Source organism: Macaca nemestrina, chromosome 9 (genome assembly GCF_043159975.1).
Source record: "Macaca nemestrina isolate mMacNem1 chromosome 9, mMacNem.hap1, whole genome shotgun sequence".
Taxonomy (NCBI): domain Eukaryota; kingdom Metazoa; phylum Chordata; class Mammalia; order Primates; family Cercopithecidae; genus Macaca; species Macaca nemestrina.
The window spans coordinates 59,321,240-59,338,247 of NC_092133.1; the positions used below are offsets into that span (position 1 = coordinate 59,321,240).

At 37.6% G+C, this 17,008-nt stretch overlaps 1 protein-coding gene across 7 annotated transcripts in view; it reads right to left on the bottom strand.

The window, feature by feature from the left end:
- The window catches only part of LOC105466156 (jumonji domain containing 1C), a 310,861-nt gene that overhangs the window by 22,231 nt on the left and 271,622 nt on the right, over positions 1-17,008 (bottom strand). For all 7 annotated transcript variants that reach the window (XM_071069618.1, XM_011715124.3, XM_024788032.2 and 4 more), the window contains 8 exons: positions 11,823-12,024; positions 9,835-10,049; positions 8,721-8,873; positions 5,046-5,135; positions 4,430-4,557; positions 4,038-4,251; positions 1,685-1,899; positions 103-381 (listed from right to left, as the gene is read on the bottom strand). In XM_071069618.1, the coding sequence (XP_070925719.1) occupies positions 103-381; positions 1,685-1,899; positions 4,038-4,251; positions 4,430-4,557; positions 5,046-5,135; positions 8,721-8,873; positions 9,835-10,049; positions 11,823-12,024 (1,496 nt within the window). The remainder of the gene's footprint in view (positions 1-102; positions 382-1,684; positions 1,900-4,037; positions 4,252-4,429; positions 4,558-5,045; positions 5,136-8,720; positions 8,874-9,834; positions 10,050-11,822; positions 12,025-17,008) is intronic.

Consider the following 17,008-nt stretch of genomic DNA (forward strand, 5'->3'; position numbering starts at 1 on the left):
GTACTATTTCCCCCCTCTACTTCTATCCCTAAGTAGGGAACCATTCTATTTAATAAGCTTCGGTTCTACCAAGAGTGTTCTTAATCAGCCTAAAATACACACCTGTCCTTGTTTCCAACATTCTTTGAAAAGCTTCCAATTATTGCTATTCTTATAATCCTTAAGCCATAAAATATGCTTCTCACAGATCCAAGAATGTGGTATATCACTGTATAATTTATTATTTTCATCCACTGCAGATATTATGCTTTCTTCAGGCTCTTCTTTAAGCTCTGGTTTTACATTTATCTTGGAGGTTTTACTTGGTGGAATTTTGTTTTCAACAACTGAAGCAATTATGTCATCAAGAATGTTAGGCATAGTCCGTCCACTTTTGCTACTCTATTAAGGAAAAAACAAAACAAAACAAAAAACCTGTTTTTGAGAGAAATCATATAGATTTTCCTCCCACAGACTTAGAGTTCCTATATTCCTGACAAAATACAAACCAGAAATCCGGTTGTGTGAGAACTGCCAGGTCTGAAGAACTTGGAAGTACAGCCTTCCTGTCTTTTACATCGTTATAGGCCTGGGACAGAGAATACAGGTAGGTGGCATCCCTCATATACATTTTTAAAATATTTTTAATATTTTATAAGAAATAGAGATGGGGGTCTTGCTATGTTGCTCAGGCTGGTTTCAAACTCCTGGCCTCAAGCAATCCTCCCACTCTGCCTCCCAAAGTGCTAGGATTACAGGCATGATTGACCCCCCCAGCTCACTGCAACCTCCACCTCCCAGGTTCAAGTGATTTTCCTGCCTCAGACTCCCAAGTAGTTGAGATTACAAGCATGCACCACCATGCCTGGCTAATTTCTGTATTTTTAGTAGAGACGGGGTTACACCATGTTGTTGGCCAGGCTGGTCCCTAACCCCTGACCTCAGGTGATCTGCCTACCTCAGCCTCCCAAAGTGCTAGGATTACAGGCGTGAGCCACCACAACCAGCCCCCATATACTTTTATTTTTTTTGAGATGGAGTCTCGCTCTGTCACCCAGGCTGGAGTGTAGTGGCGTGATCTTGGCACACTGCAACCTCCTCAGCCCCCCGGGTTTAAGCAATTCTCTGCCTCAGCCTCCCAAATAGCTGGGATTACAGACACATGCCACCACACCTGGCTAACTTTTGTATTTTCAGTAGAGACAAAGTTTCACCATCTTGGCCAGGCTGGTCTTGAACTCCTGACCTCGTGATCCAGCTGCCTCAGTCTCCCAAAGTACTAGGATTATAGGTGTGAGCCACCGCACTTGGCGCCCCCATATAGTTTTAAAATAAATTATATTGCTCTTCTTTTTTCCTGGTAAATAATTAAAGCAAAAGTTGACTTCTGATTATTTTAAGTAACATTCAACAATCACTTTCATGTGGGTTTCTCCCTTCACTAGACAACTAGTTTCCAAATTCTAAAGGGGTATCTTAGGGATCTTCTGGAATCGAAGAGCCTCCCCTCCACCTTTCACCTTGGAAAAAAAGATGGAAAATGCCAGCTTTCAAGGTACAGTTATAATGCAAATAGAAACATGCCTAGCAATTTGGTACATTTGATTTCATCTGCATATTGGGTAGTTCAGAGCCAAAAACCAAGTCTCCAAATCATCTCTGTTTAAGGCCCACATTAAAACCAAAAATCTGGCATCACACTCACTGGGGCTCCCATTGAATATACTGGGGCAAAGGCAATGCCAGCATCTGTAGACCCCACACGTAGCTTTCCAGCTGTTGTAGTCAGCAAATCCCGTAAGGTTGAGCCTTGTTCATTATTCTGGGACACAAGAGGTGATGTTCTGCCATTTGGAGATTCAGAGTTGTCTTGTTCTCTTTCTTCTTTAATTTGTTTTTCAAGGGTAAGTTCTTTGTTTTCTGAAATAGAAAATTTCACAGATTTTGTTTCGTTTTTTGTTTTGAGACGGAGTCTCCCTCTGTCACCCAGGTTTGAGTGCAGTGGCGTGACCTCGGCTCACTGCAACCTCTGCCTCCCAGGTTCAAGTGATTCTCCTGTCTCAGCTTCCTGAGTAACTGGGACTACAGGCATGCGCCACTACGCCCAGCTAATTTTTCTGTATTTTTAGTAGAGACGGGGTTTCACCATGTTGGTCAGGCTGATCTTGAACTCCTGACCTCAAATGATCTGCCCACCTTGGCCTCCCAAAGTGCTGGGATTACAGGCATGAGTCACTGTGCCCAGCCCTTACAAATTTTCACTCTATTAAGCATGGCGCTAAAGTACAGACAAAACTGGCCCCAGCATTTTCTAGTGGGAGATAAAAACTGAAGGAAGCATTAGTGATTTATTCACCTAAACACAAACCTGAGGATGAGTGAGGTTTGAGACCAGCCTGGCCAAATGGATTCAAATAATCTAAATGTAAAAAGGCGTACCTCAATATTTAAGACATGTTTACACCTGTTACTAATGAAAAACACTACAGCAAAGACAGGTAGAAAATACAGGTAAGCTGGCCGGGCATGGTGGCTCACACCTGTAATCTCAGCACTTTGGGAGGCTGAGGCAGGCGGATCACTTGAGGTCAGGAGTTCAAGACCAACCTGGCCAACATGCTGAAACCCCGTCTCTACTAAAAATATAAAAATTAGCTAGGCATTGTGGCACGTGCCTGTAACCCCAGCTACTCAGGAGGCTGAGGCACGAGAATCGCTGGAACCTGGGAGTCAGAGGTTGCAGTGAGCTGAGATCATGCCATTGCACTCCAGCCCAGACAACAGAGTGAGACTCAGTCTCAGAAAAAAACAAACAAACAAACAAACAAAAAAGAAAATATAGGTAAGTTACACATCTAGTGCTCTGGTGGCTTTATCAATATGCTCATCCACAAACAATTCTGTAACTAACTTTGGTATGTAGTTAAAGGAAGGCTAAGGCTGGGTATGGTGGCTCACATTTGTAATCCCAGCACTCTGGGAAGACGAGGTAGACTGCTTGAGCCCAAGAGTTCAAGAACAGTCTGGACAACATGGCGAAACTTCACGTCTACAAAAACTAAAAAAAAAAAAAAAAATTGGCCAGTCGTGGTGGTTCACACCTGTAATCCCAGCACTTTGGGAGGCCAAGGCAGATGGATTACCTGAGGTCAGGAGTTTGAGACCAGCCTGGCCAACACAGTGAAGCCCTGTCTCTACTAAAAATACAAAATGAGGCCGGGCGCGGTGGCTCAAGCCTGTAATCCCAGCACTTTGGGAGGCCGAGACGGGTGGATCACTAGGTCAGGAGATCGAGACCATCCTGGCTAACACGGTGAAACCCCGTCTCTACTAAAAAATACAAAAAAACTAGCCAGGCGAGGTGGCGGGCGCCTGTAGTCCCAGCTACTCAGGAGGCTGAGACAGGAGAATGGCGGGAACCCGGGAGGCGGAGCTTGCAGTGAGCTGAGATCCGGCCACTGCACTCCAGCCTGGGTGACAGAGCGAGACTCCGTCTCAAAAAAAAAAAATAAAAATAAAAATAAAAATAAAAATACAAAATGAGTTGGGCGTGGTGATGCATGCCTGTAATCCCAGCTACTAGGGAGGCTGAGGCAGGACAATGACTTAAACCTGGGAGGCAGAGGTTGCAGCGAGCCGAGATTATGCCATTGCACTCCAGACTGGGAAACAAGAGCAAAACTCTGTGCTCCCCCACCTCCCAAAAGAAAATTAGGCATTGTGGTACACGCCTGTTACTATCAGCTATTTGGGAGGCTGAACTGGGAGGATCACCTGGGCCTGAGAGGTCAAGGCTGCAGTGAGCAACAATTGTGCCACTGCACTCCAGTCTGGGTGATAGTCTCAAAAAAAAAAAACCCACCCTAAAAACAACAACAGGCTACTTCCTAATAAGCGAAGACAAAATGTTTTACATTGAACCTAACCCATAATTCAAGCAAAAGACCAAAGTAAATTGTTTACCTTGATATTAACAGTACTTTATTGTACAATGGTACATGGTTGGTTAGTTATACTATACTCCTCTCACACATCCCTAGATAATCAATTATGTTTACCTTTTTTTTCCTCTCTGGCTTTTTGCTCTGCAAGATCTGCTAACCAGTGCAGTGGTGACTGGGATTCTGGAGGAGTTAACTTGTTATCTGTGCCTACATCACTCTCTGGGCTGCTGCCACCATTTTTCTCAGACTTCTGAGGAGTATTTTGCTGCTGAGACTCAGGCATGCACAGAGAAATTTTATTACTGTGATTCAGAACATTCTGTAAAACCTACAAAGGTAGAACAATTATATCTTTAAACACTTTCTTCAATTATTCAATTAGTAGTACAGATATAAGAAATTTACACAGAAATATAGCAAACATTAATTCATACCTAAGTCCTATATCAAATTTCAAATAAATATCAAAGTTGACTCTATTTGAATAACCAGAGAGTTTTACTCACTTGAGATACACCATTCATTGTAGGAAAATTTCCAACTTGTAAATTCTGTTTGTTAGTACAATGACAATGGGATTTAATACCATATTTTTCTCTAAGAGTGTGCATGGCATCTAGAAGATCTGTCAAAACTACAAAATAAAATGGTAGTTAATAAAAAGATTACCACTAGTTGTTAATGCTGTAAAATTTTTTTCTTACAATATTTTATAATTGGGAATAATGGAGGTTTTCTTGTGCCCTTTAAATTTCTCCCATTTTTCTCCATTCTCTTCTATTACAGATTTGATTATTCAACCAAATTTATGTTATTTACTCTTTTATCACTACTAAAAATTAGATATGCTCAAAAATTGTAAAAAGCTTTCATTAAAAATCCAATAGGCCTTTTCATTACACTCTAGCTTTCTCCTTTAATGGTGAACTTTCTTCATCACTGAGGCTTGGACTTACCTTCTAAGCTTTATTACATAGAGGATTTCCAATAACTGAGCAAGACAATTCAAAACTAGTTAAATCTTCTGTCTCCACCCTGTTATATTTCCAGATACTCCTTTAAGTGCTCCCTTAATCTGCAGCAACCAAGAGCAGTTATATTACATGAAGAAGGTATACTTACCAGAACCAGGTATAATTTGGGTTGGCATTAAATGTTTGTGATCATGAGGCTGTCCCTTCACACACTTCATCCAAGCATATAGTTCTTTATCTGTAAGACAATATACCTTGTAGTATATCACACTCATGGTTTCACAATTATAAATTGATGGTTTAAAGAACTTAACGATTATATATAACGTCTCATTGTCTAGAGTCACAGCCAAGGAGAAAAAGAAAAAAATAAAAATAATGAAATAAAATGTCAATGATATGCTTTAGATGTTTGGTTCTGAAACAAGTCATGAAAAACAGTTCCATCATTTCCTGAATTATATAAAAACAGTGATATAAAATGGATATAATGATAGCCTTTTAAAAAATTTCCAGTCATTATTATTAGTCACCTCTATCTTTTCTGTAGCTAATCTCCTTCTCTTAGCTGTTTTTTGTGCCAAACAGAATTTATGCCTGATACTAGTACATCAGACTGACACAGTTTGAGATGACTGTTAAATCACTTTCCTCTTATGCTTCAAAGACATGTAGAGGAACATGAGACATGTGAAAAAGCTGGTACCATACAGTTATTATTAACTGCTATTGCTGACTTCAAATAAGCTTTCATCTCTGAAGTTGTAAACAATTAAGCATACCATAGGGCATAACATAAAGAATAAAAGCATTTGATATCTTGATCTCAAGAACTTTCTCTATAAATTTAGTGACACAGCTACTTACGATGTAGCTATAAGAGCTTCAGTGTCACAAAGCTCAATAAACTAGCATAAAAAAAATCGAGAACTAGGCCAGGCACAGTGGTTCACACCTGTAATCCCAGCATTTTGGGAGCCCAAGGCCGCGGATCATTTGAGGTCAGGACTTCAAGATCAGCCTAGCCAACGTGGTGAAACGCCATCTCAACTAAAAATAAAAAATCAGCCAGGTGTGGTGATGCATGCCTATAGTCTCAGCTACTTGGGAGGCTGAGGCAGGAGAATCACTTGAACCCGGGAGGTGGAGGTTGCAACAAGCCGAGATCACACCATTGCACTCCAGCCTGGGTGACAGAGCGAGACTCCATCTCAAAAAAAAAAAAAAAAAGAAAAAGAAAAAAAAATCTAGAACTATTGCGTCATAAAAATATACATTCAATAAAATTCAAACCCAATCTAAAACTAGTCACCTTGAAAAGCTGTGACTTTCCTCTGCAAAACCTACATAGTAACTTGCAAATGTTTTATATATTGCTTATATTTTAGACACTTATGTTGATTACCACTACATGAAGCTATATATTAAACCTACTCAATCTCAGTTTTATTATAATATTTAACAGTAAAATAGATATTTAGATAGTACGGACAATAACCCAAGGCATAAGTTACACTTAAAAGAATGATATGGTAACTAACAAGACTATACTTTCAAAATTAATACTACTATGAAAATCAGCAGGCTGGGTGTGGTGGCTCACGCCTGTAATCCCAGCACTTTGGGAGGCTGAGGTGGGTGGATCAGCTGAGGTCAGGAGTTTGAAACCAGCCTGGCCAACTTGGTAAAACCCCATCTCTACTAACAATACAAAATTAGGCATGGTGGCCCATGCCTGTAATTCCCAGCTACTCGGGAGGCTGAGGCAGGAGAATTACTTGAATCCAGGAGGCCAAGATTGCGCCACTGCACTCCAGCCTGGGCAACAAGAGTGAAACTCCGTCTCAATGACAACATCCAAAAAAAAAAAAAAGAAGAAAAAGAAAATCAGCAGTAATACATCAATTTAGTTTTAATACTCTTTATCTTATTCAAAGAAAGAATTTATGGTAGCTTACATATATGTACATACATACAACACAGCAAAACAGAGTAAATTAAAATTAACTTTTTTAATTTGGCAAAGGAAAACCAAAAGTAATATGAAACCAGGAAAAAGGAATTTGAAATGCACATCATGTCATCAAGTTTTATAAGAATTGAAAATGTCAAAATACATGTATTATGGTTTCACATTTTACTCATATTAACGTATTTATTGCATATCCCAGAAACACTTAGCTGTAGATGTTCAGCTATGCTTTCACATTTGCTCAGGTTTCTTTGGTAAGAAAGGGTAAGCGACTTTGGTAATCCTATCAGTAGAAAATACTGATGGTTAAATCATGGTTCATCTACCTGATATACTACTCTGAAAAAAGAGCTGCCTGAAATGAAAATGACATTCATTACTTTGAGACAGACAATCTATACTAAATACTTCTAACGTTTCCACAGTTCTAATTCTCTTATTTCATCAGAAGTCTACTCCCAACAAAAATTTCAATACCAGTTTTAGGTAGTCACTTCCAAAATTGCCTTGGATAATCTATCTAAAACACTTTTGATTCATTTAATTACTTCCTTTTTGAGACAGGATATCACTGCGTCACCCAGGCTGGAGTGCAACGGGGCAATCACAATTCACTGCAGCCTCCATCTCCTGGGTTCAGGTGATCCTCCCACCTCAGCATCCCAGGTAATTGGGACTACAGGCACACACCACCATGCGCAGCTGAGTTTTTGTATTTTTTTGTAGAGACAGGGTTTTGCCATGTTGCCCAGGCTGGTCTTGAACACCTGGGTTCAAGCAATCTTTGGAAGCCAGCCTTGGCCTCCCAAAGTGCTGAGATTACAGGCACGAGCCACCATGCCCGGCCTACTTCCTTTTTTAAACTTTACATTATCTCTAGCTGTATTAATAAACAGAACACTGTTTTTGTGCCATTTGTTTACCTAGAAATTAGAAATAATTGAAAGGCTGTTTCCAAATTATAAAGATTTCTTTTTTATTCTCTAAGAACTGGAGTCAGCTTGGGCAACATGATGAAACCCTCTCTTTATGAAAAATACAACAAAATTAGTGAGGTATGGTAGTGTGTGCCTGTAGTTCCAGCTGTTCAGGAGGCTGAGGTGGGAGGATCGCTTGAGCCCAGGAGTTTGAGGCTGCAGTGAGCTGAGACTGCACCACAGTACTCCAGCCTGGGTGACAAAGTGAGACGCTGTCTCCAAACAAAACAGAAAAATGGGGATAAATGGGGTGGGTGGCCGCATATTCCTCAACATTTGTATTTGTACTCTAAAGACCAATATTTAGGAAAATCAATTTACATTTACACTAGTAAGTATTCAACTGTGACTTATAAAGTATGACTGTGTAATTCACAGGTCCTAGAGGACTTCAGGCTTCTACCACATTGCAGTCTTTTAAAAAATTTTTCAATAGAGACAGGGTCTTGCTCTGTCCCCTAGAGTGGAGTGCAGTGGCACAATCAAAGCTCAGTGTAACCTTGAACCCTTGAGCTCAAGTGATCCTCCTGCCTAATCCCAAAGCACATAGGCATGAGTCACAGTGCCTGGCTCACACATTGGAATCTTAAAGCAACAAAGCCGAACCTAAATTTGGGCTACATTAAGGAACTATCTGACTGAAATGAGAAGATGGATACACTCATGAGGCTGATGGGTGTAGATGCAATTTAATTCTAGAAAATACAGCCATTAATAAACTGGTTACTTCTCCTCTTAAAAACAAACTGAAAAAAAAATTCCTTAATACATTAATAAGGAAGGTAGGAATAAAAAAACACAGCTGATGTTCTAGAAGAGTGATCCTAGAGAAAATATTATAAAAACTTCAATTTATGTAAACTTATATACCCACCTCTAGAACTCTTCCTTTCCTTTGCCTTGTAACAATCTAAGCAGACCACAAATCCACATTTTTGGCAGACCCAGTGAATGTTAAACAATGTTGCTTCACATGCATCACACATCTCCCGGACTCCTCTCACTGCTCTTTTCCAGGCAATTTTGGCTGAAATACAGAAAAAACAAAAATTTTAAAGGCAAACATGCTCTTTTCCAAGGCAATTTTGGCTGAAATACAGAAGAAATAAAAATGTAAAGGCAAACCGAGAACTTTCAAGGCTATATTAACTGAAGACCAATAGACTTCTTGAAGTAATTAGTAATTCTCTTTATAAGACTCACAAATGATCATAAGTGAAAAATAAAAATGGCTTACATGTAAGCAGGGTTTCTCAACTCTGGTACTTTTGACATTTTAGGTTGAATAATTCTTTGTTGGGAGGGATTACTCTGTGCATTGCAGACTGTTCAGTGGCATCTGTAGCCTCTACCTATTAGATGTTGGCAACATATCCTTAACTCCCTCAGTTATGCAACCAAAGATGTCTCCAGTTATTACTAAGTGTCCCTTGAGGGGCAAACCAGTGATTTCAAGGAAGGGAAGGAAAAGAAGCTAATATTTAGAGCGTCTACTATGTTACGAACTATTAAGTACTTAAGTAAACATAATTAACGTAACTTTCTCAACAAATTAACGACATAAGTTATCTTTCCTATTTTCCAGACCTGCTTGATACCCAGACAGGTTATTTGCCAAAGGAAACAGTTAAACAGGGAGTAAAGGTGAGATTCCAATACAAATAATTGGGGTAGATTATGTCTTTATAAGCCAAATGTTGAAATTTCACAATTTGCATCCAAAGTGGGTTTAACACATTAATTTATGTTGTAATGGCAGAAACAGCAAAATACTATTTTGATTTCATAAATGGTTAATTGACTCAATTCACCCTCTACAGGAAAATATCTGTAACCTTAAATACATATTGTAAAAAGGTATCATTATCATAATTAAAAATCAACAAGATTAGATAAGATTAGGGACTTCTTTCACAGATTAAACATAATTCAAAGAGAAATTCTTAAAATGAAATTTGTGCAGTTCATGTTATATTTAACTTCCTTACCATCCTTTTTCACCCAGGACAAAGCTGTTTTTTCAGATGTTACTAATTGACAGAACTTATCACCTATTATATCCAAGATATATTTAGAAGTCTCTATATCTAGTTCATCATCTTCGTAATTTTCATGTGTCCACAAACTCATAGCTTCATCATCATATTGGTCAGGAGAAGAGAAACCATCTATTCTAACTACTCCGTTTTTACTAAATGACAACCTGAAATATTAAAACATAAAAGCATTAGGTACCAACATATTAAAATGTAAGTCCAGTCTTTAAAGTTGTAAATTTATAATTATGTTTATATTGTATTATAAAATATGAATTACATTAAAAACAGGAAAACAGGTTAATTCTTCACACACTAATTATTGAATTAATTTAAATAACTCATAGGTATTATGCAAATGGCAATAAGTAGTACTAATTTTAGGTTATTTCAAGAAATTAGATCACTTATATTTACTTAACTCCAACAAAATGAAAACTGTTTAAGTGTTTGATGAATGACAAGAGTAAAAATGTGGGTCCAATGTTGCCCAGAGCAATGCTATTATTTTATACATAATCTAAATCAGGAATCACTAAAGCTGAAATGCCTTCTAAATCAACTTAAGCCTTTCACAAGGACGACTTTAAAAATGCCAAGTATACATACATTTTCATTAATTAAATTGAAACATTACTGAAGTGACTGAGAACAAGGATGAAATTCTTAATAGTTTTATAGCAACCCCATTGATGTGCTTACTTGCTCTTAGCTTCTGATATCCAAATAACTACTCTATTCAGAGAAGTTTATAGTAAATGGAAGCCAAAATTGCCATTCTCTTACTGGCTGGTGGTTATTCCTCAATTATCTTGTACTTAACTCTCTTTACTTTCATATAGGTGATGTCTAAAATATAAGTCATACTGTGTTTTTCATATGAACAGCAACATTTCATTTATCCCTATTTTTCATATCTTCATTATCCTTTCCAAAGTTTCCTTCTTTTTAAACCAAATTTCTCCTTTTTGTCATAACCCAGCATCTTATTTTGGTTTTATGCTATAATGTTTGCCTGAATATTTCTTTACTTCACACTTTTCCTAGATTTTCTTATCACCTCAAACCTACTTTCCTTTTGATTCCTTTTTTCATCTCTTCTGCACTTCCATGGGTATTACCTCTTATAATTATTCCCTGAAATTGTCTGTCCTTTGGGGATTGTTGGCTACAAAGTGAGGAAGAAAGAGAACCTGGTCCATTCTTATCAACACGTATTTTTGGAGGTCTATACTGGGCTACTAGCATAGTGTATTCAACAGAGTAAAGTGTCTCAGTTTCTTACAGAGAAACTGAGTTTCTTACCTTTCTCAGGTAATTACAGCTAACAATAGAGCATTTCATATGTGCTTAAGGACTTGGCATACTTTATCTCATTTAACCTTCATTAAAGCTGTGTTAGGTAGGTACTAACATTTACATTTTGCAGATGAGACAGGCTTAGCTGTCCTACCATAGTTAATAAACTCACACAGGAACTAAGGGACAGAGATGGAATTCACAACTAGGAATGACTGATTCTGGAGTGTGACATGTTAATTAGTCTTTACTGTCTGGGTTATCCAGCTATTCTTCAGTTGAACTCTTACAAGTCTACCTTTAAGTTTTTAATTTTAAACTATTATTTGGTAATATTTATATAAAATTAGTATATAGGTTAACAACTGTTCAGAAAAAAACCTTTTTCTCATTAAGAATAAATCTCTCAGAACAGAAAGGTCATATGGAACATAAGTAATAATTATGTATTTAGTCTAATAGTTAGAAATTGTTAAAAGTTAGCACAAAAAACATTTAATAACTCTTTTATAATGTTTCCAAAACATGGAGACTCAAAGATTTATTCCCCCATCCAAAAGGGACACTAAGAATAACAACTATATAATTTCCAATACCGAATCAATAAATTACTTTTTTCCCAATCTCATATTTCCACTTACCGTCTAAAGTAGTAAAATCTACAAAATACTGGTGAGTGAGCTGGTTCTTCTCCTTTTTTACTGCGAATAAGTCTACATTCTCGGCACTTTTGTAAATTAGGCCCTATCTCACAGCAGGAGTCATCCTGTAAAAAGGATTCCCCAGTTTGCTTCAGCTTCTTGACTTTACGCCAATCTTTCAATACTGAACGAGGAATGCCAGCTGTAAAATCAGTAGGAAAGTTTTAGCAAGGTTATGCCTTGTAGAAAGTTAAACTCCTTGAGATTAAATTCAAGTCACATATATATATACATGAAATTCAAGTCAGTATATTGTGATAATACAGTAAGACTTCAGTAAAGAAGCAAAGACATTAACAGCTCTAGGTACCAATTAATGACTAAAAAGTCTGCAGCAGCATTTCTATTTACTTACTAACCAATTCTACTAACCAAATGAACCTCTCTTATGTCAGGGTACTGAAAATGGAGAACTAAGTTTTCCAGCTGACTAAACTCTTTAAATATTAAATATTCATGTATGTATAACAGCAAACATAAGAATCTTTCATATTCTGTGTATATCAATAACTGAAAATACAGTCCTTCTATACCAAAAGTTGGTTTATGTAGGAGAAAGCTCTTTCAAGATCCACAGCAAGAACGTAAAGATCAAAGGTTTATATATTTAGAAACTACAGGTTAGTCTCAACATATTTCTATTGAAATACACATCTGATTTTCCAAGGTAAGTGTGGCTCATTAAGACAAGTGGTAATTTTATAATACCTGTATTTGGGAGAAGACGTGCTGAGCTATTTCTCCTAACATCTTTCCTTTATTATAATACCCTGCATTTGATATCAACATACTGATGGTGGCAGTGTCTTTTAGAAAAATAAAAGCGTTCGAAGAAAGTAAAAGGAAAAAAAAATTAACTTGGCTATCTTTATTGATGAATTAAAAAAGCTATCAAAAAAGTAAAAAGGACAAAACTCTAATGCATTTTACAGTCTAATATATGAAAACAAAATCAACTTATTTACATACTCTACATCATTGCTCCATCACATTCACTGACTTCTGTTTAATAAGTATAAGAACACTGGCTCAAGTCATCTGTCATCTAGAGAGTAGGAAGAATTTCTGGACTGAGAGGAACTCCAAAAATTAAATGTTGTCTATTAAAATTTTTAAAAACGTATTTATTTAAAAGCAAGTTGGCCAAGTGCAGTGGCTCATGCCTGTAAGCCCAGCACTTTGGGAGGCTGAGGTGGGCGGATCACCTGAGGTCGGGAGTTTGAGACCTGCCTGACCAACATGGTGAAATCCCATCTCTATTAAATACAAAAAATTAGCCAGGCATGGTGGCGTGTGCCTGTAGTCCCAGCTACTCGGGAGGCTGAGGCAGGAGAATCACTTGAACTTGGGAGGTAGAGGTTGCAGTGAGCTGACACTGTACCACTGCACTCCAGCCCAGCGACAGAGCAAGACTCCGTCCTTAAAAGAAAAAAAGAAAGAAAGAAAAAAAAAAGACAAGCTATGTTGGGGTCCAGGCGCAGTGGCTCATGCCTGTGATCCCAGAACTTTGGGAGGCCGAGGTGGGTGGATCACTTGAGGCCAGGAGTTTGAAACCCTGTCTCTACTAAAAATACAAAAATTAGGCAGGCGTGGTGGCACGCACCTGTAATTCCAGCCACTGAGGAGGCTGAGGCACAAGAACTGCTTGAGCCCAGGGGGCAGAAGTTGCAGTAGGGTGAGATTGTGCCACTGGATTCCAGGCTGGAATATATATAAATAAAATAAAATAAAAGCAAGCTATGTTGGGATCAGCAATTAGTTGTTGGCTTTAACTTCTAATTGTATTCTTACTGCACCCATATTACTGTATCTATATGTCAGACATTAGATTTACACAGTTTGCTATTTCTGTCATGCAGAAAGAATAAACTGTATTTCCTACCCTTGTGTTTTCTTTTTTTTCTTTTTTTTTTTTTTGAGGCAGAGTCTCGCTCTGTCGCCCAGGCTGGAGTGCAGTGGCACGATCTCGGCTCACTGCAAGCTCCGCCTCCCGGGTTCCCGCCATTCTCCTGCCTCAGCCTCCCGAGTAGCTGGGACTACAGGCGCCGCCACCACGCCCGGCTAATTTTTTTGTATTTTTAGTGGAGACGGGGTTTCATTGTGTTAGCCAGGATGGTCTCAATCTCCTGACCTCGTGATCCGCCCGCCTCGGCCTCCCAAAGTGCTGGGATTACAGGCTTGAGCCACCGCGCCCGGCCGTGTTTTCTAATCATGCCCAATGTGTGGATCAGAGGTACAGCTATTCTCCTGAGACTATATACTTCTTGCAGAAACTTAGAAAGCACTGTGTTTAAATAAACCATATGGAGTGGCCCATTTGAAATCAGGTCCAATTATTAAGCACTTCTAGAATTGCTGCCTCGTTCTTTGTAATTACATGCTTTCCCCTCTCTGTCTCTAATTTAGGGTAAGGAGCCATTTGGCTTAATCCACTAGAGAAACACCCACGTGTATAACCACACACCACATCTCCCAGTTATGGTATAAACCCATTTCCAGAAGACTTATGGAAAAGGTTATTTCCTCCACTGTGCAAAAGACAGATTTTTCCTATGAACTGTGTAAAATATTCAGAGTTTTTACAAGTTGGAATGAATGACAGAATTGTTATACTGCTGATAAGCTTTTATTTGATACACTTGCTTCTAATCATCTATTTACTTTTCAATTTATTACACTAGAATAAACTAAATACAGTCTATTTCCATTTTTATTATATGCCTTTAATTCCAGATAATGGAACAGTTCAGAGTATGGATCACCATACCACTGTGAACAAGTTAGATAGTACTAAAGAATCAGACATTTCAAAGTGCAAATCTCAATTATGTGACACAAAACAGGCACCTGGAGCTTTTTTCAATAAAATAATAAATGAGTACAAAGACTTAAAAGGCCCAATTCATACGGAGAGCTTTTGATATTATAATTTTTGCTTATAGACAAGGCCACACACGACTGCAACTAACTCATTTTATGAATTTAACTGTCATAGTATTTGTACAATAAAGAAAACTTCATCCTTCAATTCCATATATATATACTTTACTGGCAATATATAAAATCTAAAAGTTTGAGATTAAGATACTTAGTCAACAAAAAAATACCTAACTCAATGGATACTTCTTCATTTATAGTAAGAACCTTAGTTCTCTAGTAGCAAATCCACAAATAGCTGCTCTAACGGAAAACTGGGGAGGAAGAAAATAAGAGACAAATACTCGCCAAACATTAATCTCTAATATGCCACCCCCTTAAAAAAATATTTTTTTGGAGATACAGAAATTAACTGTGATCATAAACCACTGGTTTTGTGTATTGTAGAATTTATATATTTAAATATAGTGGCAGTTTCAGATCATAAAATTAAATGTAAAAATTAGATAAAATGTAAGATAGAAGTAAATGAAACATAAAAATCAGTGGCGAAAAAGTGGCTGACTTTTAATTAAGAGAAACAAAAAGGTAGCAGATAGGAAAACATTCCAAAACAGTAGATAAAACAGAATCTATTAGATCTAGCTTTAATGTACTAAGAAACACACTATTATGTGTATGTGTATATAAAATATATAATTATACATGTATCATGGCGTACATAATCACATTACACAGTTGAGGTGTAAGCCTAACTCATTCTTTTTGATTAACCATGACTGATGACAATTCTATTAAACATTAGAAAGAGAATGGACATTATTTAATCTATGAAGTAGATAATCCATTCATATTTAGAAGTTCCCTGACTTATGAAAACTACCAACTTAAAGAACTTTTCTGTGCTCAGGAGACTGAGGCAGGACTGCCTGAGACCAGGAGTTGGAGGCTGCTGTGCACTATGGTTACACCTGTGAATAGCCACTGCACTCCAACCTGGGCAATATAGGGAGACTGTCTCTAAAAAATATTTAAGGAAAAAAAAACTTTTCTAGGTAGCCTAGAAGAAAAGCAAGTCAACTCTGTCCACAATTAACAGATGACATCTAATATTGACTTAATATTACTTTGGACTTGGTGAAAAAATGGGTCATAAAACAGCCTCTCTAAAGCTACATGCTAGTTACCAAGCAGGCGAGATTTGACTAAACATTACAACCTGGGGAGAAAATAGGCACTCATTCTGGTCCTTTTCTTAGAACTTACTTGTGAATATGTATATTTGTCTCAAGATGAAAAGAGAATACATATTTCACTAAGACTTAATTTTATAAATTTAACTTCACGAGAGTTTTCTAGGCATTAAAACCTGGAAGGTACCTATCTGGTTTTTTTGTTTTTGCTTTTTAAGTTTTACTCAAGTATCTGAACACCCAACACCAAAGGAAATGTCATATAAAACAGAAAAGAAACAATTAAATTGCTCACACTAAGCCTATTATGAATTCATGGGGGCAGTGAGGGAGAGTAAGGGGAACACATAAGAAAAAGCAACTCTGTATATAATCCAATATTCAAGTAAATGGCAGGTATCCTTCGATGTTAATCCCCCTCTCTGTCTTCTGACTATGCTTGCATTTCAGTCTGTCAGTCTCTGGCTCTAGTTGAGTTTGTCCTTTGTTCTTTCACTTTCTGACTGTCCTTTTCTATGACTCCATCCTCCTGTTTTCCTCTCCTTCACTTTGCCTCTGGTTTCCACACAGGCATGTGGGAAAACCTCATTCAGTTAAAAAGCACAAATGGGAGCCTTCAAGCATCCAAGTGCTTGTGAAAGTACTTCTTGAGTGTCCACACTGTCACAGATATTTCATATATTGTATGTGGATGAACACACGGACATAGTGAAACTAAGTGCTTTCTGCATTGTGCAACATACCTAAAAAGAAATAAGCAAACTGAGAAAAACTACTACTAGAGTAAAATGATATAGAAACACTTTATAGTGAATATTACTGTTAAGTATCCCTTAGTTTGTCCAGCTGTTGCCACAAAGGATATAAAATCAGTTTTGAAGCTATTAATTTGGCAATTCTTTAACATCGAAATGAATACACAAAACCACAAGCCTCCCCTTATATTAATTTTTACCCATTAAGGACTGTTTGAATGAGCAGCATTAAATAGATAATAATTTCCATAAGCTTCCCATTTTGTCACCAGATGATATAAGAGTGAAATATAGTCCACAT